Consider the following 27,138-nt stretch of genomic DNA (forward strand, 5'->3'; position numbering starts at 1 on the left):
TCATCCCTCCTTTGGCCATCTCCTGTCACTGCCAATTCATGCTCTCTGGCGCATCCATCTGGCTCAGAGCTCTGCGCTACAGGCTCACAAACTCTGAGATCTGTAAAACCCCAGTAATTGGCGGGCATTTCCCTGTCAAACTCTTCCTCCCCTTTCGCTGTGCCCCCCCCCCCCCGACTTCCCTATAAAAGTTGCTGGTTGAGTTGAGTTCGCCTCGGCATGGATGTACTGTTGAATCTTTACAGCTCTGCTTCCTACACAGTGGCTGGTTTTTATTATAAAGGTTTACAAGATCAAGCCCTTTAAGGCTCACGTAGCTTCCCTGCCTTAAATCTCTCCTTTTTCATGGCATTCATATTCCCTTCTGGTTGTGAATCATTTTTGAGCTATAAAGGATTCTGTAGCATCACGCCTGCGAAGGACACATATGAAAATGAGCAGGGCTGGCTGGTGGAGCTGGGCGGGTAACCCTTGAGCTGCCGAGAATTCAGAGTAAATGAAAATGTTACATATTCATACGTTGCTTTCAGGTTAGACTGCTACTGAAACATGCTCTGTGTGGAGCAGCCCTGGGAATTGCAGTTGGTGCAAAAGGAGGCAGCAAGGCTGCCGCTGAGACCCCAATCATATGGCAATATATTGCAGAAGCGGGGAGCCTGAGGCCCTGTGGCCAGACTTAACTGTCAGGGATGTGTATGGTTGCTCACGAGTAAACAGCCAGGACTCCGACCTGCCTTTTTACAGGTTTTATTAGGTGCAAACTATGTACAGTGCAGGGACGCGGTTGGCGCTGTGGGTTAAACCACAGAGCCTAGGACTTGCCGATCAGAAGGTCAGCCGTTCGAGTCCCCGCGATGGGGTGAGCTCCCGTTGTTCAGTCCCTGTTCCTGCCAACCTAGCAGTTCGAAAGCACGTCAAAGTGCAAGTAGATAAATAGGTACCACTCCGGCAGGAAGGTAAACAGCGTTTCCGTGCGCTGCTCTGGTTCGCCAGAAGCGGCTTAGTCATGCTGGCCACATGACCCGGAAGCTGTACGCCGGCTCCCTCAGCCAGTAAAGCGAGATGAGCGCCGCAACCCCAGAGTTGGTCACGACTGGACCTAATGGTCAGGGGTCCCTGTACAGTGCAGAAGTCCAAAGTTCATGTCTGCCTCAGTCACTAGCAGATTCCGAGAGTGGGTTCTTCCTGTCCCCCTCCCCACAGCATAAGAATCTCAACACCCCCAGTCTCCTCCTCTTTTCCTTACGTTTGACTCCCTTGTAAAAACTAGGCGATGGAAGCTGAATGCCTGTTTCCCTAGCCGCCTGCCTGGGAGCGGTGCTGGGGCTCGCAGTAGCCTCTGTGAGCCTTTGCCTCATTTCCCCCCTCCTTTCCTCTTCCTCGGTTTCTCCTGAGGCTTCTCTCTCACCAGTCTCTGACGAGATGTTACTGCTCAGCAAAGTCGGAGGCTCCCTCCCCCCTTTTGAAGGCAGTCCTCTGACAACAACCTTCCATAGAATCAGAACTGTAGGCTTGGATGGGACACCAATGGTCATTTAGTTCAACTCCCTGCAATATGGGAATCACAGCTAAAGAATCCCTGACAGATGGCCACCCAACTTCTGCTTGGATTCCTCCAATGAAGGAGAAGCCACCATCTTCCAAGATAGTCTGTTCCACATCTCAACAGATCTTGCCATGAGAAACTTCTTCATCATGTTTAGCTACAATCTCCTTTCTTGTAACCTGGATCCATTGTTTCAGGTCCTACTTCCTGGAGCTGCAGAAAACGAACTTGCTCCATCTTCCACATGGCAACCCTTCAGATATTTGCTTTGGCCCCCAGAACTCTCCCCAACGCACACCCCTCATTTGCCCTACTTGGCATCCAGCTTTGCTGTGGATGCACAACCTGACTGTCTGTCTCCAGGCACTGTGTTGTGTTCAAGGGATTCCCACATGGCGGGGTTGATGTTGGCCAGCCTTCATGTCATGCTTGCAGAATAGACTTGGTCTGCCAATGGGTCTGGTGCCTGAAGCCAGCTCCCCACAGAGCATGTCCTTGGGGATCCTGCCATTTTCCATTCTGTGCACATGATCAAGCCAGTGTAGACGTCGCTGAGACAGGAGTGCGAACCTGCTGGGAATGGGAGCTTTGGAATAGACCAGGGGTCTGCAACCCGCGGCTCCGGAGCCGCATGTGGCTCTTTTACATCTTTGCTGCGGCTCCGGGGCGGATACTAGCGAGGGGAGGAGGCGCATTGTGCGCCCCGACACTCCTCACTGTGGCGGGCACTGTACTGGCTGTGACGTCGCATGGGGGCGGTGCGTGCGTTAGTCACGCACCGTCCCGACATCACCTTCCCGCCCGCTGTCAGATTGTGGCTCTGGAGATATATTTGTTTTAAATGTTGCAATGGTTTTGCGGCTCCCAGTTGTTGTTTTTTCTTCGGAAACGGGTCCAAGTGGCTCTTTTTGTCTTAAAGGTTGCAGACCCCTGGAATAGACCTACTAAAATGAATGGTCTCTCAAGTTAGTCATTGACTCCAATTTCAGTGGGTCTGCTACGAGCAGAGAGTTCTCCAAATCATTTAGATTTTTTTTAAAAAAATATCCCTGTGGCAGTCAACAGTGCTTTTTTTAAAAAAAGGTAGCCCATTAAATTTCTCACTTCTAGCACATGAAAAGCTACTCTACAGGTAACAGACATATCTGCCTTGAACATCAATCATCTCGTTCTGAAATCATCTAACTGACCTTCTAAGAAATTCTGGAGTGAATGGAGGACTCTATTTCTATTGCTCTCATATAAAGAGCAATAAATAAGACAGTACACCATATCTTTGATCTGGCCTAATCTGTATACACAAATAGAGTCATTTATCAGCATGTTAAAGAATTTGCTAGCCCAATATTCTGTGGGCATAGTTTGAAACCTGAGCTGAGTAAGCGCATGCCTAATGGTGGGAGGAGGGAGTCATTTCCCAAATATAAATAGATCTTTTATGGTCTGTAAGGGTAGCGTCCCTTAGTAGTTGCCTGGTCATGTTGACCCTTGATTCTGGCCCTGCTGTGGAAGTTCAGACTGTAATCTTCATGGGGCAGGAGCCTAACTTCATGTTGATATAAGAAGCAGAGACCGCAGATGAATGTTTTTATTCTTTTAATAATGTTTCAGTGTTTCACTTTGATTGCATTTAACCTTTTAGAATGAATTAGGCTTGATTTTTGTGTGTTCTCCCTCCTATGTTGCATTCAATCTCTCCTTAAAGTGTATCCCTGAAAGTGATACAAATGGCAGGATGTTTTAGCACCGGAGGGTAAATCAGCTATCCTTGAAGCTATCTGAGACCCAGGAAGAGGATTTTATGATGCTCTATCCCCCCATTGAAGGCTAGGTTGCCAGGGCAATGTTGGACATCCAAGACCTAAAATGGTCAAATGATCTGGGCACATCGAGGCCACTCCAAGGTGATTGTGGGGTTGAAGATACCAGTATGGAGCCATGGGTGTTTTACTTCTCATGACCTGTAACCTTTCCTGATGTGTGTGAATATGTTTTATGACTCTGGCATGTTGAGTCGTGTGAGCTCTGTCCTATTGTAATAGCTATAACAAGCACTGGGTTCCTAAATCTGGATGCTGGACTTGAAAATGGTTTCCTTGGTTCTGTGGTTTATTCAAAAGGTCGTTGTTCCTCACCTGGGTAACAAACAAGGTGGCATAGAGATGCATTCTTACCACAATGTACCATGCACACTGACAATGTTTTCCCCTCCTCTCTCTTCCTTCAGCACCAATGCTCCACCCTCTGAGATCATGCAAATTGATTTTGAAATAGAAGATCTTAGTGAATTGCCAGACACCCAACTTATTACGTGGCAAGTCGAGTATCCAGGAGACAGAACATCTGACCTTGGCATCTCCAAGATCTACGTAAGCCAGAAAGATCTAGTTGGTGTTCTTCCATTGGCGATGGTAAGAGAAACCGTTTACTGCCCCGGTACTGTTTAGTGTGCAAGCACAGTTCTAGACCATATTGAACAGAAATGTGACCATTTTCACATCTGTACTCTTTGCAGTCTGGAGTTATGGAATTCAGTTGAGCATTTGGATAAAGATCTTAACAGCATGAGCAATTTGATGATGGAACCCGTTACCTAGTGAGGTAGTAAGTTCTTGTTGACTGGAGGACTGCAAGCAGAGGCTAGCCGGAGAATGTTCTAACTCTGGATTTCCAGAATTGAACGGGGTGTTGGAACAGGCAGCTTACAAGACTATCTCCAGGCCTAGAATTCCACAGTATGATTCTACTAGCCAGCGGTGGGAAATGGGAGGATGTCCTCTTCTGCTATCTGCCCACCACCAAAGCCTTGCTTACAGGGGTTATGGAAGATCTTGCAGGCACCTGGAAGTCACTCCTATAGCCTCTTATCCTCATTTTTCCAACAGTGGCAGGCAGGGTGCCACCACCCTTTAGACCCTGCCACCCAAGGTGGCTGCCTCAGCCCGCCTCATGGATGGGCCGATCCTGCCACTCTGTGAATGCAAAAGTCAATGGTCTACAACACACCATACAGAAGATTGTGTAAAAGTGTGTCAGACTATGGAAGATATCTGTCTCTTGTGTATAGTTTATGTAATTCCACATTCAGACTATTGGTCCAAACATAATCCCAGTGGATTAATCCCAATATGGGCAATTTGGGAGCTGCCCCAATAACCTCAGTATGCTCTCCCCCACCTCCACCCACCTGCCTTCTTATTCACAACCAGCTACTGCCGGTCAGTGTAAAAAATACTGATGAGTTAGGAAACTCCCTATTCCCCTCACAGAGCTACAATTTCCAGAGTCCTCAGAGAAGAGCGTTTGACTGTAAAACCACTCTGGGAATTGTAGCTCTGTGAGGGGAATAGGGAGTCTCCTAACTCATCTCCGCAACCGTAAGCGATGACAGTCCTCAGTATTCTTCGGGAGGAAGCCATGGCTGCCTAAAGTGGCCTGATACGGCTTTAAATGGATAGTGCAGATTGCTGGAAGAACAGACCATGAAAAGATTGAACACTTGGCATTGTTCAGCAGTTTCTAAAGGCTGTGAAATCAAATCCCTCTTTTTCATAACACCACTTACAAGGATGGCTCTGTAATTGTGGGGCAGGCGAGGGAGTTGTTTAATAAACGGGCTTTTTGACCGTGGCTCATTGGACAAGACAATTGGACGCCCCTCGTTCTCTCTAGTGTGTTCTTTGGCCCCAAATTACTGTGCTGGCTGGAACAAAGGATATCATCTTCCAAGATTTTTTATGCCCGGAGCTTACTCTTTGACCCATTTATTAAAAATATTGACACATGTTATTATTTGGAAAGAGGAAAGAAATAGACTATATGGGGGAGAGAGATAATTGATATTTGAGTAAAAAATTTTGAGGGGAGGTGACTAATAGGAGCCAAGTGGTTGCCTAGTGACAAGCAGTTAATTATTATACCATTAGTCAAGGTTGAAGAGTGGTTTGTGCCATGGCTTTAATCTGCCAATTTCAGAGGAACTCGCATGTCACCTTGGCACTTAATGGTGCCAAATGCTATTGCATTTCTCTCTGATAGCTGTATTATTACTTTTATTTTTTAAAAAAGAAACAAGAACAACACAAGACTATTTTCGTGTCTGCTGGGTTACCGAATAGAATTGAAAAAGATAACTCTGCAATCAGGGTGTCAGAAGGTGAAGAAGTGAGAACACGCAGCTTTAGATCAGGGGTGTTAGGAAACTATTTCTTTCCTGGAGGGGGGCCACATTTCCTTCCAGGCAGCCTTCTAGAGGCCACATGCCAGGGGTGAGGAGAGACAAAAGTGGGCAGTGCAGCCAATGTATTTTTTTCCATACACACAAACTTCCACACCTCTGTCCTCCCTCCAGGCCAGCTAGAGACATTATAAGAGTTCAAGGACACATTCCAGCCAGGTGAAAAACACTGGAGGTGGGTGGAAAATACCGTATTTTTTGCACCATAACACTCACTTTTTCCCTCCTAGAAAGTAAGGGGAAATGTCTGTGCGTGTTATGGAGCGAATGCCTGCGGGTTGCGGGGGGGGGGGGTCTGCTGCAGTCGTGAGCAGAGGATCCATGGTTCCCCTTCCTTCCCTCCTCCGTGGTTACAAAGCATGGATCCACATGGATCCTCAGGATTTTTGCATTGGGCTACTCCAAACTCACTGTCAGATCACATGTCTGTGGCCACAGCATGAACCACAAAAATCATATATCCACTATTTCGTTTAGAATATTTTTTTCTTGTTTTCCTCCTCTAAAAACTACGTGCGTGTTATGGTCTGGTGCGTGTTATAGAGCGAAAAATACGGTACATGGGGGGTGGTCCTAAATGAAGAGGACAGGCGGGAAGCATTTGGCCTCCAGGCTGTAGGTTCCCCACCCATGATTTAGATGGGGCATCCTGGAGGCCTCTAGATGTTGTTGGACTACAGCTCCCATCATTCTTGATGCTGGCTGATGGGAATTGGAGTCCCCCAGCATCAGCAGAGCCACAGCTTCTGTTTCAGATTGATGCTCTGCTGAGCCCCCTGTCTCAAGTCATTCTAGGGTGCTGGTTGTTTGATGTGGTTGACGGTGGCTCCCCATTTGCAGAATGCAGAGAGGCTCTCCTGGCACTATCACTATCTGCCTTCAGGTGCCAGTCAAAAACTCTATGACCTTTGAGAAGCGGATGGGGTGTTTGCAATGTATTTTTATTTCCTCTTGATTTTAATGTATCTAAAGGTAAAGGTAAAGGGACTCCTGACCATTAGGTCCAGTCGCGGCGCTCATCTTGCTTTATTGGCCGAGGAAGCCGGCGTACAGCTTCCAGGTCATGTGGCCAGCATGACTAAGCCACTTCTGGTGAACCAGAGCAGCGCGGAAACACCATTTATATTCCCGCCGGAGTGGTAACTATTTATCTACTTGCACTTTGTGCTTTCAAACTGCTAGGTTGGCAGGAGCTGGGACCGAACAACGGGAGCTCACCCAGTTGCGGGGATTTGAACCGCCAACCTTCTGATCGGCAAGTCCTAGGCTCTGTGGTTTAACCCACAGCGCCACCCACGTCCCTTTAATGTATCTATGTGGGATTTTTTGTTTGTTTGGCACTTTGGACTGCCCTGGGCAGGAAAAAACAACTAGCAAATTTAATAAATAATAATGCTAATCATAATAATGTGTTGTTAAATCTTCCTAACCTCCAGGGTACAAGCAGTTGGGTATAAAAAAAACTCTTCTGGGTCAGATGTGGCCTATGCCAGAGCTAAATGTCCTTCTGCACTGGGTTGCTGTCTGACCCGTACAGCCTTCCTGGCTTTTATGTGCTTTAGTGTGTGTCCATTAGTGCTGACTCCAAGCTCCTGCCTCCCAGTTCCTTGGTTTCCTCCAACAGCTCCCTATGGTTTACTCTTGGCACCCTGCTTGGCTGAGGGGCTGTGTATGGTGCACCGGGTTCCATGTTAAGCAAATCTGCTCCTTGGCACACTTTAGGGAATTTTATACTTTGGACTTAAAGCATCTACGAGTGGGGGCTCCTAGGGAGATAAATGGACCTTCTCGTCCCATGTACCCATGCCTGGCAGCTCTACTTCTCAGATGACACATTGCTAAGAGTCCTGCATGCCTGAGTTGTGCACTTCGTATGCACTAAGTATTGAGCTTTTAGTGTTGCAGCTCCAGGCCTTTGGAATGAGCAACCAATAGAAATTAGCAGAGCTCCTGCTGTTTTGATATTTAGGTGTTTATTGAAGACTGTTGCAGATTTATTTCTTATTCTACAATTGTGGACATGGTTGTTTTGTTTTAATCTTGCTGAGTTTGCAATGTTTTTTTTTTTACACCTCTTCAACAACATTTGGCTATGAAACTGTTAGGGGTGGGTAATAATAATAATAATTTATTATTTATACCCCGCCCATCTGGCTGGGCTTCCCCAGCCACTCTGGGCAGCTTCCAACAAAAGATTAAAAATACATTAAGACATCAGTCATTAAAAACTTCCCTAAACAGGGCTGCCTTCAGATGTCTTCGAAACATGAGCTAGTTGTTTATTTCTTTGACATCTGATGAGAGGGTGTTCCACAGGGCGGGCGCCACTACTGAGAAGGCCCACTGCCTGGTTCCCTGTATTTATCAATTTCAGTTTCTCTCAATTTCTCATTTTTTCCAATCTTAAGTTTAGTTCTTCACATTTCCCACCAGTTTGAGAATCTGCCCCCCCCAAAGTCCTCATGAAGATTCACCAGCATTTTAACATACACATTAAAAAAAATGCAGTTTCCCCAACAGACACATTTTTGCAAAGCAATATACCCTAAAATAATGCATTTGTGTGTGCCATTTTCACTAATATATGCATTTTTTGGGAAACTTTACCCTGATATATATGCATTTTGTTCACATTACCTGGCTGGAGCAGTGAATTAGAGAAATGCAAATTGTTAGGAAAGTATAAATGAGGTAGGTTTGCCTTTAAATGTGAGCTGAATCAAATTTATCCCCCTTCCTAGAGGCACTTTATAAATCTGCCAGCAAGTAAATAGATAAAACATATTACTTTCTTTTAGTGTTGTAAGTCAGCCCTGATGCGTTTGAGGGCCCATCTGCTTAGTGGGGCCATGGACCCCTGTCCCCAAATCCTGTCTTGATGGACCTGCTTTAACTTTATTTCATTTCCTTACAGCAAAATGGGTGTTTTCCTGTGACTGCTTTGTCCTATGCCTTCCACAGCCCTTCTCTCCAGTGTTTGCTCTCTCTTTTATCTTCATACCTGAGGATTATTGAGATGCAAGAGGTGGAACCAGATGGCAGCAGTCTGGCGCTCGGTTGATCCCCACCAGAATTGTTGGCCGATGATAAAGAATGGGGGGGGGGAATCTTGACATGGTTTGCAACCTTCCTGCATTAACAGTGGATAAACACACCAAGGTTGGGACATTCAGGTCAAATTTACTGTCTGCAAAGGTGTGTTTTGCTCAGATAAATCACTTCCAGCTGCTGGAGATAGAGCTGAATTATGATGGCCTGCCCAACTTCAGCGTTTAGGACAAATGGCCCATTGTTTTAAATTGGAGGACATCTTGGCACGGTGATGAGTACATAGATAGAAACTGCGGGTCTCTTTCCCCATCATATTGACAAGATCTCTTGTCCCTTTACTAAGAGGAGGCTATACTACCAATAAAAAGTACCCCATTCGGACTACAATGCTATCTGGAATGGGTGGGAAACATTTTTTCATCCCAAGGGCCACAGAACCTTCTGGGCAACCTTCCAGGGGCCATTTGCCAGTGGTGGGCAGAGCAAGAGACAAACGTGGGGGGAGTGATTTAATTTAAATGTTCCCTTTGTGCAGCAGGCCTGATACAGCACACACTCACACACACTTTTCTCCAGGGCTGGCCCAAGACATTTTGGCACCTGAGGCGAACCACTAAATGGTTCTCTCCCCACCAGTGAAGAAGGCCTGGATGAAGGGGTGAATGAAGGTCTACATCAGGAACACAGGGGAATAATGATTTACATCGGGATCTGCTGCCTCTGTGGATCCTTCCGCCTGAGGCGGTCGCTTCATCTTGCCTAATAGGTGAGCCAGCCCTCCATCGTGAAAAGGAAGAAGCCTTATCAGAGTTCAACAACTCATTCCTGCCTGGAAAAAAACTCACTGTGAAGAAGAAGAAGAAGAAGAAGAAGAAGAAGAAGAAGAAGAAGAAGAAGAAGAAGAAGAAGAAGAGTTTGGATTTGATATCCCGCCTTTCACTCCCCTTCAGGAGTCTCAAAGCGGCTAACATTCTCCTTTCCCTTCCTCCCCCACAACAAACACTCTGTGAGGTGAGTGGGGCTGAGAGACTTCACAGAAGTGTGACTGGCCCAAGGTCACCCAGCAGCTGCATGTGGAGGAGCGGAGACGCGAACCCGGTTTCCCAGATTACGTACTGCTCTTAACCACTACACCACACTGGCTCCCAGTGTGAGGTTGTGAAGCAAGGACCAGTGAAGGTACGCCCTGCAGAGAGTTCTGAGGGCCAGGCAGAGAGGTGTGGAGGGCCACATCATGTCCCTAGACCTGAGGTTCTCCGTCCATGTTACAGACATTTCTCTAGAGGCAGGTGCCTTTGAGCTAGATATGCCAAGGATTGCACTATGAACCATATGTATTTCCTATTCGGGGGATTTCTCTAGACCACACACCTCTATACCATCTTTCAGAGTTGGTACGTGTGCCTGAAGTGCACATGTGCTCAAAGTGTAATGGAGCCACTTTCTTGCCTGGTGGGAGAGATCTGTGCATATAAACCTCTGATTTATACTGTGCAAAGGTAGACAGTTCCTCCACCCATTTTCCCCCCTTTTGGTCCCACCTAATACCTCATGTGGCCATTGAAAGGCTCGACTCAGCATTAAATCACACAGAATAAGCAAAGTTACCTCTTTATTTTAAGAAACAAGGTGTGCTCAGGAGTGCCAGGGCTAATGAGCACAGCAACTCTTCTCAGTAGGTCTTGCCCCTATGAGACAGTTGTGGATGCTGAAGTTCCCCAAAGCTACCTAAGTCTCCTTCTCCCCCAGGTCCTTCCCAAGCAATTTGAGACGACGCCGGCCTGTCTGTCTTGGGTCCTCCCACTTCATAACTCTCCTGGTCCTGTCGCAGCAGTGGGGAGAGATGCCCTAGCTTCTTCTGCCACAGACTCTGCCGGCTCACTAAACCCTGTTACCTCTCCGGCTTCCGACACCTCCTTCTCTCCCCTGCTATATGGAGCTGAGGGTCCCATCCCATTGCATTATCTCTTGTAATATATAAATGTCTGCTTTGCAAATGTATTATTCTTTCAGAACCATGCTATATAGAAACATTGCATTTACAGTATATGCTTTATTGGTGAATCGCTTCCCACAAAAGATCTCGAAGTGATTTCATAACGAAAACAGCAATAATGAAAGCAATTGAAAACAATTCCACATGGAGAAAAAATTCAAATCCAATACAGATATCGCTTGCTGAAAAAGGTCTTTAATACATTTACCGAAAGTCCAGCTAGCTATCCTTTGAAATTCACACTTCTCTGAATTTTTGCCAGCTATGTAAGGCATATAGTGGGGGGAATGATCATTAAAAACATATATTAGTTGATATTCTTACAAAAATACATTATATTAGAGTAAATTGCTTACACAAATGTGTATATTGGTCAAAACTGCATACCCAAATGTGCTTAGGAGAAATTTGCACTAAAACACCAACTAATTTTATTGGGATTTTTAAAAATGCCAAATTACTGCAGACCACATGTGAGTTTGGAAAAATGCTAAATGTAGAGTATTGAAACTGTCAGCATCTTCCAACTTACTGGGCTTCAACCAGCGCATCGACTGGCCTCAGGAATGGTCCCAATTTCTTCTTTCTTCCTGCATTGCAAGTTGTGCTCAGGCCTTTTCGCATCTCCTTGGCACCAACAGCACGATTCACATTTCAGACTTGATAAGCAAGCCTTGTTCTTTGCAGGATAATTAAGGTTGCTGGAAAACAAAGCCAAGCCAGCTGGTCATTCAGCCAAATTAAGAGCTTTCTTTCTCTCCCCCCCCCCCCGCCACCCCCTACAGACAAGTGGATTTTTTGTTCTTTCGATCTTTATCAGTGCAAATTCCCAGCCGGGCTTTATTTTGTTCTCTTTCCCACTGACCCCTCATTTGTGGCACGGTATTTATTGATTAGTTTTCTCATTTTCCCCACCTCATGCACCCCCCACACACACTTTCACTGAACGGACAGGGGAGGTTTGCTTACAGTCCAATTGATGGAAAACGAAAATTAACCTCGTTACTAATTAATTGGAGGCATGCTGGGAGGAGGATTTGAACCTCAATTAACCATGTGCAGAGCCAAGATTGGCCCTTGCCTAGGCAAGGAGCGACGGCTGTAAATTCCGCTTCTGGGTGTTCTGTTCTCTCTCTCTCTCTCTCTCTCTCTCTCTCTCTCTCTCTCTCTGTGTGTGTGTGTGTGTGTCCAGCTTTCCTTTTTAACTTCTGTTGCTTCTGAGCCCAAATGAACAAACAATACAGTCGTACCTTGGAAGTCGAGCAGAATCTGTTCCAGAAGTACGTTCGACGTCCAAAACGTTTGAAAACCAAATCCCATCAGATGTTTGGGTTCCAAAAGAACGTTCGCAAATGGAACAATCACTTCTAGGTTTGAGGCATTTGGGAGCCAAAGCGTACGAGTTCCAGGGCGTTCGACAACCAAGGTGTGACTGTACTGATTTTTATTTGGTTTTTTTAGTAACAACTTTCAAGGACTTTCCTACCGCTTCACAAGTATTATTCTGGTTTGAAGCCTCACTTCTGAATTGACCCCTTTCTAGGGATGGGAGAGAAAGGTGTTTGGTCTGCTTTTCAGCATCCAGCGATCCCTGAATGTTTGCAAGGAACAGAGCTCAGCTTCTAACTGGCACTTCTCCAGATTCCACTGTGCATTTTCAGCGTGTGAAACATGCTCATAGCATTATGAGCATTTAACGACTTTAATATTAAAAAGATGCTTGCAGTTGCAGCCAGGAAGTGGCGGCATGCAATGGGTTCGAACAGGATAGAATTGGTGGATCATCTCTTCCTTCCCCTTTGTGTTTCCAAAAAGAAAGAAATGTTTCACTGCAGAAAGGGAGAAAGGATGCACATTTGCATTCCATTTGCATATGTTAATTTATATGTGCAGGTGGAAAGGTAGGCATGATTACTCATTTAAATAGAATTATAAAATACAACTCCCCCTAGTGGGGAAGACGGTGACCAGATGAGCTCAGTGTGCTATACAAATGCTACCTGCTGGTGGGCAACTTCAAGGCACCTGCTACTCTCCCTTCTTAGGCTTCTTTAGCTTTAAATCAGACTGGGTAGCATCTTTTCCAGAAAACGTCTCCAAATAGGGAACTGTCACCTTTAAATTTGTTCAGCATTAAAGCATCTGCTTTGCACACAGAAGGCCCCAGCTTCAGTTGCAGGCATCCCTGGGAGAGAACTTAAATTTTGGAGAGTGATTGCCAGTCAGTGTCAGCAGTGCTGAGGTAGCTGACCAGTGACAGCTTCCTACATGGCCACCTTGCTTACAACAACCCCATAAGGGTGGCCTGCATAATTATTCCCATTTTGCAGATGGAAAATCTGAGGACACCGGCTGAAAGACACAGGTTTGCCCGCTGCTGAGTTCATGGAAAAGGTGAGATGATCTATAGCCCAGGCAGTACCTTACGTAGAATTATAGCAGGAAAGAAAGTAGACCTACGAGCATGGATCACTCAAGCCAGCTCACTTGTGTCTTCGGTAGAAAATTCCAAGTTGATATCAGAAGGAAGGCAGTCCAAGTCAAAAGGACGTGAGTTAGCTCAGTGGTAGAATCTCTGATTTGCATGCAGAAGGTCCCAGGTGCAAGACCAGGTGTCTTCCCTTAAAATTTAGAAGGGAGCAGTTGGTGTGAAAAGCCCTTCTATGCCAGAGATCTGCTGCCACTCAGTGTAGACTGATGAGCACAGAGTCTGTGCCTGATGTAGCATGGAATGAAAGAACTACTTTTTCTCTGTCTTGAATCTTCTGACACTGGTCACATTCAGATTTTCAATCCTTCAATTATTAAACCAATATATCCTTACCTTATTCCCACCCACATGGTGCAGTTAGTGCTGGCGGACCCCCCAGAAAATTAGCTTGATTAGTTGTATTTGGTCCTTAGCAGGTGGAGACATCACCTTGCTGACAAAGGTCCGTATAGTTAAAGCTATGGTTTTCCCAGTACTGATGTATGGAAGTGAGAGCTGGACCATAAAGAAGGCTGATTGCTGAAGAATTGATGCTTTTGAATTATGGAGGAGACTCTTGAGAGTCCCATGGACTGCAAGAAGATCAAACCTCTCAATTCTGAAGGAAATCAGCCCTGAGTGCTCACTGGAAGGACAGATCCTGAAGTTGAGGCTCCAATACTTTGGCCATTTCATGAGAAGAGAAGACTCCCTGGAAAAGACCCTGATGTTGGGAAAGATGGAGGGCACAAGGAGAAGGGGACGACAGAGAACGAGATGGTTGGATAGTGTTCTCGAAGCTACCAGCATGAGTTTGACCAAACTGCGGGAGGCAGTGGAAGACAGGAGTGCCTGGTGTGCTCTGGTCCATGGGGTCACGAAGAGTCGGACACGACTAAACGACGACAACAACAAGGTGTGTGTTCTGGAAAGGGGAAAGGCTGGCACCCTGAGACACTTATCAGGTGAACATTGTGGTTCTAGAAACTTGCATAAAGGGCCCTGGGGACCCACAGGGCAGGGTGTGGATTATTTCAAAGGATCGCATCACTCCCTGAGAGTTGCAGGTGTGTGGATTGGGAAGACCTGCAAGAAGTGTGGCAGGGAGAAAGAGGTATAGTTTAACACTACCTGGTCACCCTGCAAGTTAGGCTTACCTGATCACTGCCGGCTTGGGAGCCCGATAGAGGACTGAATATTTCCCGCATGTGGTTTTCCCAATGCAGTTCAGAAATTCTTGATGTTGCAGTTTAATAAAGTGGCCCTAGTTATACTCCATGCTGTCTGACTTGCCTCTTTCTTTCCGGTCTCTTGACACAAAATGAATCAATCTCAGAGGTTGTTTGGTTCTGCAGGGTCCCCCCCACCATTTCCCCCCTAAAGGGTAAAAATCCTTTCCTAGTAAGTCAACTGAGCAAGCAGACACCTCTGTGCAGAAACTAACCTTTAGCTTCTTAGGTCTTTAAAACATTTGTTTTCACCCTAGGCAAATAACTACGTAATTATCCATCAGGGGGTTTATAAAACTTCTGATGTGTCTAGTGTCTGGCAGATGGACTTCCACAATGACGATTTTACCAAAGACAATGTGTTCAGATGTTCTAGTTATGAGAGGCCACTTTTGGAAAGGATGGAAATAGAAGGGTCCATTTTAATTACAGGCTTCTAAGAGGAGAGGGTTGTCTTCAACTAAATAGGATGATGATGATAATGATATTGATATTGATAATGATGATAACTTCTACTACTAAATAGTACTCAGAGTGAGTGGACCTATTGAAATCAATGAACCCAAGTTAGTCATGTCTATTAACTTGAATGGGTCTACTCTGAGAAGGACTAACATTGAATGACACCCAGAAAATAAACATATATCTCATTATATTTCATCAGCATTATTCCTACACTGCCTTTCCATAGTAAGCTATGCTCAAAGCTCCTCGCAGCATCAGGGCATTTAACATAATTCACTAACAGTTGCAAGACATAACATAATTTGTATAGCCGTATGAACAATGCTCTAATGGAAACGTCTCAAATTAACAAGTGTGCAATAAAATTTAACAATCCTCTGATAATTCACAATAAGTTCCAACAAAAAGGGGGTAAGAACATGATACAGGTGTATAGTAAAAAAGAAGAAGACGAAGAATGCATCTCCACAACTCAAATCTTTCCCCCAAAACAGCCCCTAAACCACTTTAGTGGTCCCAAGATATCAAGAACAACAGAAGCAGACTTTGGAGCTTTAGGCAATCAAGTCCTGGCCCTCCAGGCCAGGTGGAAGTGGTCCAGATAAGCAGATCTTGCAGGGCTCACAGGACCTTTCTTCCTTTCTTCATTCTGATTCAGATGCCAGTCACTGCTTTCTTCCCATAAATTTGAAATCATTTCAGGAGACAGTCAGGAGTAGAGTGACCGCTTATGCATCACCAAGTGAGAGGACAAGAGAAGGCCCAGATATCCACAGAATCCTAGAAAATTGTTGTGACCTACAATACTTCTGATAGCACAGCTGTTGTGCTGGATTTCGTATTGCACAACTATCATTTTCACCCTTACCCTAGCATGACGGCCCTTCTGCTAAGAGGTCAGAGGACATTAAATCTGGGGGGAAATTTCCAGTATGTGCCTGAATCCCTCTTGCAAAATGCTGGCAACCTGGAGGTAACCTGTGAGTTGATCTGTCTAACTGGAGAAATGGCAGGAACTGAACTTGGGATCTTCTGCATGAAGAACCCCTGACCTAAGACGCTTCCCCATTGCAATAGAGAAATGAATAGGTCACCCAGAGAGTTTGGGCTACAGCTCCTGCTATTCCACATTGGATGAGGCTCTTGGAGTCCAGATTATCTGGTAGGCACCATGCTGGGGAAGGCTGGAATTAGGATGGGGGAGAAATTTGATTCAGCCTGCATGGAAAGTTGAACCTGCCCAATTTGCACTTTCTGAAACAATCCTGCAAGTGAAACGAAAAAGCTATCTTTTGAAAATTCGCAATTCTCCCAGTTTTGCAGTGCAATTCTCCAGCCACATAATGTGTATAAAAATGCCTATACTTGGGGAAAGTGTGCATAAAAACTGTATACCAGTGAAAATAATGTGCACAATTTATATTAGGAAAGGTTTTATTAGAAAGCTGGTGAATTTTCATGAGGACTAAAAAAAAAATCAAATCAAATCGCAAGCAGTTGTAGAGAACTGAAGACTGGGAAAATGAGAAAAGAAAACTTGGCAGATTTCCTCAGTCTCAGCTGCAATATACCTTAACTTTGCAATAATGCATTACCTCCATCTTCTCCTCCTCTTTAAGATCTGTACAACAATGTTTTCTTTTAGAAATACAAGAGTCTGGCCTGCAATGAGAACCTCCATTGCAGCCATCCCTGAAAGTTCATCAGCAGATTTAACTACAGACCTTTCACTGCCTCTGCTAAAATGTGTCCTTTCCATTCAAAGTGGTCCCACTGAGGGGGGAAAGAACCCCATGACCACAAAAAATCCTGTGACTTTTTCCATCTTCTTATTCCATCTTTTGGCCTGGGGACAGTACCACTTGGGGTCATCCCAGAAGATTAAAACCTCTTCCCGAATTATTTATTTACAAGCCCTGACAATCTTTTCCAAAACGGATTTGAACAAGTGTTTAATTGGATAATTTGCCAACGAGTGAGCCAGACCCCCAGAGATATGGAATTACACTTGCTTAAGAAAAAGGTCGTTCTTCGTGTAGAATTAATTTGATTTCCTCTAGATTACAAGCAATAACCAGAGTAGTCAACGGAGGAGTTATTGTCCTGACTTTTCGTATCTTTCTTTTAACTGGGGTGTGTGGGTGGGGAGTAGGTGCAGTGGCACAGATAGATTTATTCATTTGTTCGTTCTGCTTTAGGGGGCTGGTCCTTCGACTGAGATCAGGCCCTCTTGAGAGTGTTTGCAAATGCAACAAGAAAACATTAGTACCCCATAAAAGCAAATGATATGGGCAGCAGGCATAAAAACTATCTTAAATAGCCATGCAGAAATAAAGCAATAAAGCATCTCCACCCCCAATAAGCACTATCCTGTCAAAAGTCCTGAAGCATGTTTGGGTTGTCAGGTTCTGATGCAGGAAGAAGAGAATAAATGGGGGGGGGGGTAGAGCTGAATAATAGGAACCTGAGTTGGAGGAGGGCAGATCTGCCCTGTCCACTCCAACCTCAGTCACTTTGGGAAGAGGGAGCAGGGATGCCAGGTCTTCTGAATTTCTTACAGCGCAAAGAGGCCCTGGAGAGCTTGGAGTTGTCAACGGTGGGGGCAGAACTGGAAGTGTCAATGGCTGAACAGGAGGCTGAACAGGCGGCTGCAGCCTTGTCACCTGGAACCAAGTGCTACCTTCCAGACAGGAGGGGATCCACTGTCAGGATCATCCTACATGCGAGTAGGAACCCGGCAGAGACACATGCCCGACTGGCATGTTCTCTCCCTCCTGGATGATCATTCGGGACCTTCAAAGTCTTTCTCCAACCCAAACATCACAGCGACTGATACCTCTGAGAGGCATCAGCACACTTCAGGATTCTGCAGAGTATTGGCAGTTCGAATGACAGACTCAGCAGCACAGCATTTTGGGTAAACTACTTTATTTACATATAATACACTCGGAGCATTCTGACTCATCTCCTTCCTCTTTCTCATCAGACAGAAAAGAGAGAGAACAAAGGGCAATAGTCCTACTTCACGGAACACAGTAAAATATAACATCCTGTCTCCGTCACTTCCCACACTGTGGAATGAAAACATACACCGTCATGAAACAATCTCATGACTGCAAGCATGGGGCAAGAATCCTAACATCCACATGCCCTGAAGGAGTGCATCTTTGCAAATCCTGACAGCAGGCAAGTCTTGCAAAGAAGTGCCCCATGCAGACCTGTGCAGACCTTGAGGCCCAGGGTGGGAGTCTTATAAGCAGTACTTTTTTTCTGGTGGGATGCAAGGGTACGCATACCCTGTGAAAAATTTGTATTGCTCCGACCGACTTTGGACCAACATGCCAGCTGTCTCCGCAGTTGCAGTGCAGACTGGAGCACTGACATTTTCCCCGCCAGTGCGGGAGGCCGTGGTGAAGGCGATGGAGCGCCTCCTCCTCCTCCTTTTGCCATTCTAGAGCCAACTGGTGAGCGTTTTCCCCTCCTCGCTCAAGCCGACCCAGCTGTGGCCAGGGGCCTTCCCATCCTCTCAGCGCCACCACCGCCACCTCAAGCCCCTCAAATGGGGGTTGGGGGAGAGGAAGGAAGCGAGGGGGAGGGGAGCAGCCAAAATGGGAGTACCCCTAAACATTTTTTTGCAAGAAAAAAAGCATTGCTCTTAAGAATAAACGGATTCAAACAAAAAAGCAGCCAAGCCTTGGGGGGGGGGGACTCCAACTAGCTTTGCTCATTGATGCTTAGGGCAACTGTACCCAGCTGCCCCCCCCCCGGCTCCATGCCCCATCATAAAAAGCTTGTCGTGCAGCACAGGAAAACTTCTCGGGTCACCTTCATCTTTTCCACCCAATTCCAAATTTCTTGTGCTTCTCTTGAACCCCTGAGCTGCGACTCCTGAGCCTTGTGTCTGCTGCTGATATTTGCCTGAATAAAGGTCTCTTTCTTACCAACAAGTAAGAGAATCTGCTTGCATGTTTGGAGCCAGGAGCCAGGACATAAGCAACTGGGGTTAGAATACTATTTGAATGAGGTTTAAAAACTGCAAATAAGAACTGGCCTGGTGTGGTGTAGTGGTTAAGAGCGGTGGACTCGTAATCTGGTGAACCGGGTTTGCTTCCCCGCTCTTCCGTATGCAGCTGCTGGGTGACCTTGGGCCAGTCACACTTCTCTGAAGTCTCTCAGCCTCACTCACCTCACAGAGTGTTTGTTGTGGGGGAGGAAGGGAAAGGAGATTGTTAGCCGCTTTGAGACTCCTTCGGGTAGTGATAAAGCAGGATATCAAATCCAAACTCTTGTTCTTCTTCTATATGTCGTCAAGCCAACAAGCAATATTGTCATGGCTGATACAAGCTAGGGGTGGGGAACCTCTGCATCTGACTTTTGGGTCTTCCTGGAGGCCACACACACCCAGGCCACACCCCACACTGTCTCTACTTCATTATCCTCTGCAGGTCCTCATCTCACCTCATCTCACCTCATCCTGTCCCTCCCCTCCATATGCAAACTCTTGCATTTCCAGTTTCCAAGCTGTTGTTCATTATTCACCGCTGGCATTTGTGGGGGGCAGCGGAGGTGGGATTGAAGGTTAAGTTGAAGCCCAAAATCAAGATGAGGTAAGCGCTGGATTTAAAGCGCTGACATTTAACGAGAGAAAATGGTAGGCAGAGATAAAAATGTAAATGTGAAAGATGAAGGGGGGGCTGCTGTTTTATCCCTCCTAACGCTTTTCCCGCCGTTCTATCATAACTTTAGAGAATCCCCACCCTGGAGTAGAATTCTACAAAAATTACTACCCTGGAGAAAGAGTAGTTACAGTTCAAAGGGATTTCTCTCTCTCCGCCCCAGTATGTTCAACTTATTTTCACTAAACCTGTCAGCCCCAAACAGTATGAAAGAAATATAGAAAATGCTCAGCAGTTTCCATGCAAATTGGTCCTTTAAAAAAAAAGTTTCGAAAAGAGGTGGAAGCATTTGAGCATATTTGGAAACTGCAGGAGAAAGCTGGCCAAGTAGCCACACTAATGCCAGGAGGAGCTGCCTTTCTGTCCTTGCTTCTCCTGTGAATGAATGATGATAGCATGTCAGAGTATGTGTCAGGGGTCTGCAACCTTTAAGACAAAAAGAGCCACTTGGACCCGTTTCCGAAGGAAAAAAAACCTGGGAGCCGCAAAACCATTGCGACATTTAAAACAAATATATCTCCAGAGCCGCGATCTGACAGCGGGCGGGAAGGTGACGTCGGGACTAATGCACGCACCGCCCCCATGCGACGTCACAGCCAGTACAGTGCCTGCCACAGTGGGGAGTGTCGGGGTGCACAGTGCGCCTCCTCCCCTCGCTAGTATCCGCCCCGGAGCCGCGGTAAAAGTGTAAAAGAGCCACATGCAGCTCCGGAGCCGCGGGTTGCAGACCCCTGGTCTAGGTAAACCATGGGACGCGGGTGGCCCTGTGGGTTAAACCACAGAGCCTAGGACTAGGTCAGTGGTTCGCTTCCCCGCGACGGGGTGAGCTCTCATTGCTCGGTCCCTGCTTCTGCCAACCTAGCAGTTTGAAAGCACATCAAAGTGCAAGTAGATAAATAGGTACCACTCCAGCGGGAAGGTAAATGGTGTTTCCGTGCGCTGCTCTGGTTCACCAGAAGTGGCTTAGTCATGCTGGCCACATGACCCGGAAGCTGTATGCCGGCTCCCTCAGCCAATAAAGGGAGATGAGTGCTGCAACCCCAGAGTCGGCTACGACTGGACCTAATGGTCAGGGGTCCCTTTATCTTTTAGGTAAACTATGGAACTCTCTGCCACAGGAAGCAGTGATGGCCAATAAATTGGATAACTTTAAAAGAGGATTAGACAAATCTGTGGAGGACAAGGCTATTGACAGCTACCATCCTCGGTGGCTCTGTTCTACTTCCACTGTCGGATGCCTTGTGGCTCTAAATGTTGGTTTCTGGAAACTGCAGGATGGGGAGAGAGCTGTTGTACTCACGTCCAGTTTCCAGGGGCCCCTAAGGTATGGTTACCAGATTTTTTTCAATGAATCTAGGGACACTTTTTTGGGGGGGGAAGTTGAGTAGCAACAGGAAGTCAGTAGTGGGGATGGTGAGGCAAGAGACTCTGGTCCCAAGCACACATGCATATTGTATAAACATGCAAAGCCCTTCTTTTGCACCCTGTGAAACATAAATGCACAGTTTTAAAAAAACTGAGCAACAGCTGCCTGCCTGCAACTCCTGAGCCTCCCCCGATCAGTCAAAACAGGGGGAAGGGGGCAGGAGATCGGTACCACCAGACGTTCCCGGTTCCCCTTCGGCAGTGGTGGTCACAGCGGCAGCCAGCAGCCTGGAGCCAGCCTGATAGCGCAGTTGGTTCTGGCTGGCTTCAGAGGTGCTCACTGCCGTGGTGCCCACCATGTTTCCTCGCCAGAAGTTCCAGCAAGGAAAAATGGTGGGCACCACAGCAGCGGGCAGCAAGCAGCTCCTGAAGCCAGCCAGAGCCAATTGCAGTACCAGGCTGGCTCCGGGCTGCTGAGGCTGCCGGTGCCATGTTTCCTGGGGACAGATTTGCAATCTGGGGACATTCCAGGGACGGAATTTGTCCGGGGGGTAGATTTGCAAGTCTGGGGACTGTCCCTGCGTACCGGGTACATCTGGTAACCCTACCCTAAGGCAATGTGAGAACAGGAAGTTGGACTAGATGGGTCACTGGCCTGATCCAGTAGGCTCATCATGGGGGAGAGGGGGTGTTCTTCACGGCTGTGGCTCAATCCCAGATCCTGAACCAATTCAGGTTGACCCAGAATTTTGCAGAAGCAGGTTTAGGAAGCCCCAGACAGGGTCCACCTGAGATGATTGAGGGCTGTCGAAAGGGGGACAGTTGGGCAGCAAGGAGAGGCGATGGAGATGCACACAGGCAAACGAGTTCTGACCATGCCTTACGCTTGCCTGAATGAGGGATAAAGGGGCCGCTGAGAGTGTGCATTTGCATTCTGACCACTTCTTCTTTCTTTGTTTTTTAATTTCTTTTATTAGGAATTTCAGCATAACAATTTATCAAAGATAAGGTACATCATCCTCATTCCCCCCCATTTTCCCCTCCCCCCTCCCCAAAAAAGAAAAGCCCACCCCCACCCCCACCCCCAGACTTCCCTCAGCTCCTCTCTCTGGTTTCTCAGCACATGCTATTCTCTGCATATTATAAAATTGTCAAAATCCTTAATTTACCGTATTTTTTGCACCATAACACTCACTTTTTTCCTCCTAGAAAGTAAGGGGAAATGTCTGTGCGTGTTATGGAGCGAATGCCTGCGGGTGGCGGGGGGGATCTGCTGCAGTCGTGAGCAGAGGATCCATGGTTCCCCTTCCTTCCCTCCTCCGTGGTTACAAAGCATGGATCCACATGGATCCTCAGGATTTTTGCATTGGGCTACTCCAAACTCACTGTCAGATCACATGTCTGTGGCCACAGCATGAACCACAAAAATCATATACCCACTATTTCATTTAGAATATTTTTTTCTTGTTTTCCTCCTCTAAAAACTACGTGCGTGTTATGGTCTGGTGCGCGTTATAGAGCGAAAAATACGGTATCTATCGATATGTTACCAATAAAAAAATTGTGTATGTTTATTCAAAACCTGCCAAGGAGTCCAGTTCATTTTGTTGTTTCTTTAAGTACTTTGTAAAAGGTTCCTATTCTTCTTCAAAGTCACAGTTGTCCTTATCACGTAGTTTTTGTGTCAATTTCACCAATTCCACGTAGTCCATCAGTTTCTCTTGCCACAGTTCTTTGGTCGGGATTTCCTCGTTCTTCCATCCTTGTGCTATTAAGACTCTTGCCGCCGTTGTTGCACACATAAATATATTTTTGAATTTCCTTGGCAGGTCTTTTCCTACAATCCCTAAACTTCCTGCCCCCTTCTGACTGGGGCCCCTCCCACTGCCAGCATGTGGTCCTCAGAAGGGAATGTGGTCATTTGACTGAGAAAGATCCCTCCTGCCCATGTGCAGTTAACCTAGCCTCAGTTCCAGGTCCTTGGCGATCATAGCATTGTTGGTATGCAGACAGAAGGGCTTCATAAAGCTTTTGCAAAAGAGGAACGATAGGAATTGAGGGGGGCAGGTGGAGCGAAATAGTACAATCCAGTTTTTATTAGTGGTGGTAGTATTGTTATTTTCCAAGGGAAATAATATGCAGAGAAATAATTAAAACTTGGGTACACAGGCATTTGGGAGATAAATTAATGTTTTTCCCCATATACCAACAGTGGGGGGGAATCAACAGCAGATCTTTCCGAGAGTAAAATAGATACCTCTGTGCAATCTTTATAAATCAACTTTTCCACTTCTTACACATCTGGGATGCAATAATTATACGCCTGTAATGACTTTTCCAAACAGAGCGAGCTCAGGCTGCCTGCTGGACAGATAAATATCCTGGAGACATTTGCAGTCCTGTCCAGCTGCTGCGAGCTCTAGAAAAAACAGGAGTTATGCCTGACATTCTCCTTGTCCAAATTTCCGCTGCGACTTGGAGCATTCAGATGGTTTCCTTCCAGAGGGATAATCCACAGGTGGGGAGGAACAGAGCAATGGATTCACCGGAATAGAGGCCAGGGCTGTTGGAGGGAATTTCCTTTTTCTTCTTATTTATTTTGCCATTGCAACTTGAGCCTGACGTAGCCTTGGGGCTTGAGAACTGCTGCCAAGGATCTAAAGATCTAAGGCTTAGGGCCCTCGTATTTATGGGACCGCCTCTCCTGGTATGCCCCACAAAGGACTTTAAGGTCCATGAATAACCATAGTTTAGAGGTCCCGGGCCCTAAGGAAGTCAGACTATCCTCCACCAGGGCCAGGGCCTTTTCAGTGATGGCTCTGACCTGGTGGAATGCTCTGTCCCATGAGACTAGGGCCCTGCAGGATTTAACCTCCTTCTGTTGGGCCTGTAAAACAGAGCTATTCCGCCTGGCCTTTCCAGTGGTACCTTTACAGGTAAGCCATCCCCCCCCCACTCTCCCCTCCCTTCTCCACAGCACAAGACAAGCCCCGGTAGCTGCTTACCTGTGTCTTGTGAGCGGCAGGGGCTGGCTGTGGCAGAGCAATGAGTGGCGCGCGAAAGGGCTCTGGAGAGGGGCTGGCAGCAACAAAGCCCAAATTGAGCCTGCTTATAATGACAGCTGATTGAGCGCTAACACTGCTGCTGCTGGCACAGAGAAAGCTCCCCCCCTTCCTCTCCACTCTAGGCAGGGCAGGGGGAAGCTGGGAGGAGGGAGGGAGGAGGTGATTCCTGTATCGTCCACGGGCCAGATCCAGAAGGCAACTGGGCCGGATCCGGCCTCCGAGCCTTAGTTTGCCTACTCATGACATAGAATCATAGACTTGGAGAGTTGGAAGGGACCCCAAGAGTCATCAATTCAGGAATTTGAGCTAAACCATCCATGACTGACAGCCACCCAGCCTCTGCTTAAAAACTTCCAAGGAAGGAGAGTCCACCACCGTATTGTATTGTTTTCAGTGGTGTGTCATGTTTTATTGCTGTACGCTGCTCTGATATTTTACGATATGGGCCTATAGAAATACTTTTGTTAAATAAATAGACCCAAGGAATCATCCTTAGAGTTAACATTTTCCCTCCTTCATCGAACTAAACAAACAAATGTAATTATCCTTTTTAAATGCATTTAACACCTCAGGAATACTTCAATTATAACTCCATTAATTTAATCTATTTCATTACACCAGAAGTAGGATTTAGGATCCCTGATACCCACACATACGCATATTAATGATTCAGTCTAACACATTTCCCCCCTCCTTGTTCCCTACTTCTCAACCAGTAAGTTAATTTTCACAGATTTAATTAAGGTCCAGCACTTAACTTCCCATTTATTACTTTGGGGACTTTTCTTATTTTCCAGTATTGAGATACTAATGTCTTTGCTGCCATCAATAAGTTACGCAATAATTCTTTCTCTGTTTAGGATCCACTTTCATCCATATAAAAATTCTAATAAGTTCTAAAAGGGCTTTCTATCTCTGTTAAAACTTCATCCGTATCTGCAGTCCACAGTCTTTGTGGATAACATGTCCACCAAATATCAGGAGGGAAATGTTCACGTTTCAATAGCTGTGATTCCTGCACTTCAGGGGGTTGGACTAGATGACCCCTGAGGTCCCCTCCAATGCTATGATCCTATGAAATATGCATTTTTAAACAGATTCTCTTGTGAAACACGTTTGAGCTTGGGTTTTGACAAATGCTTTGGTCTAGGGCAGGGCTCAGCAAGGTTTACCTCACCTGGGCCAGTTCACTCCACCGGAGCTCCTTCTGTGGGCCGGATTGCGCATGCGCCAGCGATTTCTGGCATCTGTGTCTGCGCAGACGCAATTTCCGGCACCGTGGAAATGAGTCTCCGTGCTGCACTGCACTGGTTTAGCACAGCATACGGGGATTCACCGAGTAGGCAGCTCTGTTTGGGGGCAGCTTGTGGGCCGGTTAAACGACCCCATGGGCCACTTGTGACCCATGGGCCTTAGGTTGCCGGCCTCTGGTCTAGGCCTTGTGGCTTGACGGTAGACAGTCTAGGGCTTGTGTGCATGACTTGAGGTCATCCGTGGTTAGGCAAAGAATCATGGACATAGAGAGACAACAGGATTGTACAAGGATCCCTGATTATAAAATAATAGAAAATGAGAGATATGTAGCTGCTCCAGAAACATAGCTCTATTTCCTCACATCCAGAAACGCAAGAAGGGCTTCCACTCTTGCTCTAGTTTGTTTGACAAACCATGGTTTATTCTTACAGGTGAACCAGGCCGGTATTGTCTAAGCTTCCTGTTTCAGGAAGTTTTTAATGACTGATGGTTTAATGTTTTTTTAATCTCTTGTTGGAATCCGCCCAGAGTGGCTGGGTGGGGTATACAGCCAGATGGGTGGGGTATACATAATAAATTATTATTATTATTATTATTATTATTATTATTATTATTATTATTATATAGAAGCTCAGCCTTTCCCTCACCGGTTCTGGAAGGCTCCTATAGAAGAGTCCCATACGCACAGAGACTTTGCGCCTGTCCCATCGGGAAAAATAGGAAGCCCCAAACATATATTTTTTAGATGTCCTTTTTATGTTGAGATTCGTAAGGACACCGTTGATCTTTTGCTGAAGAGGCTCACCGATCTTCCAGACAAGTCTAAACTTAATTCTCTCCTCTTAGGCAAAGATCATAAGACGACCTGGCTGGTAGCCAGATTCTGCGCCCAGATTTGTAGGCACAGATCATCCTCTAGAATAAAATAGCTTATTGGGGAAATTCCGAAGTCGCCCTTTGGGGCAGTTCAGAGTCAATTTTAATGGTAGCCCAAATCAAGGTTGTATGGGTGTATGTATATATCTCAATTTTAACTCACGAGCTATTGCTGCAATCTGCTCTGATTGTATATTTTATCTTTATGAACGCTGTTTTTATTGTGTTATGCGAGCTGGTCTTTGACCGTAATAAATTATCTGGTATCTCTTGACTTGAGGTCCCACATTTTCTTCCCAATGGCATCTCCAGGGTCCCTGCCAGTCAATCCTGGAGATCCGCTGCCAGTCAGTGTAGGTAATACTAAAATAGATGGATCCGTGGACTTACTCAGCTTCCTGTGTTCCTGTCTGGAGCAGCTCCAAGAAGAATTAAATGCATTTTGATGAGATTAGTACAGATTCTCAGGATTTATTCCACCCCCCCCCCAGGTTCCATCTCTAATGCTGAGCGCCATCTACTGGCACAAATCTTTATCCAGCCCTGTCATTTTAACCCTCCAGGCATAAACCAGCGAGGAGCGTTGCATGTTCTTAACTTCCTGGGGCATGATCTATCATCATTTCATCTTCCCTTAGCAAAGCATACACAGGAGCGGATATTTATGTATCTTTCATGCCCTTGGGAGCCTGAATGTTGGAATGTCTTGTAAACCGTTTCGTGTTTTTTTTAAAAAATGAGCATGACTCTTGAGAAAAAGATACCCGGATCGTACTATCTGAAGCACGGAGATGAGTGAAAGGCAGCCAGCGGGGATGAGAGAGATGTAAATTGTTCCACGTTAGGCACCTAAATGCACAGATTTGGAATTCGTTTTCCCCCTTAGAGATCTCAGGCGGCGTGGCAGC

At 46.2% G+C, this 27,138-nt stretch overlaps 1 protein-coding gene and 1 long non-coding RNA gene across 3 annotated transcripts in view; both read left to right on the top strand.

Annotated features, from left to right (window-relative positions):
* Window positions 1-27,138, top strand: part of LOC310693984 — a 507,188-nt gene that overhangs the window by 326,983 nt on the left and 153,067 nt on the right. The window lies entirely within an intron of this gene.
* Window positions 1-27,138, top strand: part of LOC310693923 (transmembrane protein 132D-like) — a 449,340-nt gene that overhangs the window by 295,408 nt on the left and 126,794 nt on the right. For both annotated transcript variants that reach the window (XM_083476416.1, XM_083476417.1), the window contains one exon: window positions 3,774-3,957. In XM_083476416.1, coding sequence (XP_083332542.1) covers window positions 3,774-3,957 — 184 coding nt within the window. The remainder of the gene's footprint in view (window positions 1-3,773; window positions 3,958-27,138) is intronic.

Source organism: Podarcis liolepis (genome assembly GCF_965112155.1).
Source record: "Podarcis liolepis genome assembly, chromosome: 15".
Lineage (NCBI taxonomy): Eukaryota > Metazoa > Chordata > Lepidosauria > Squamata > Lacertidae > Podarcis > Podarcis liolepis.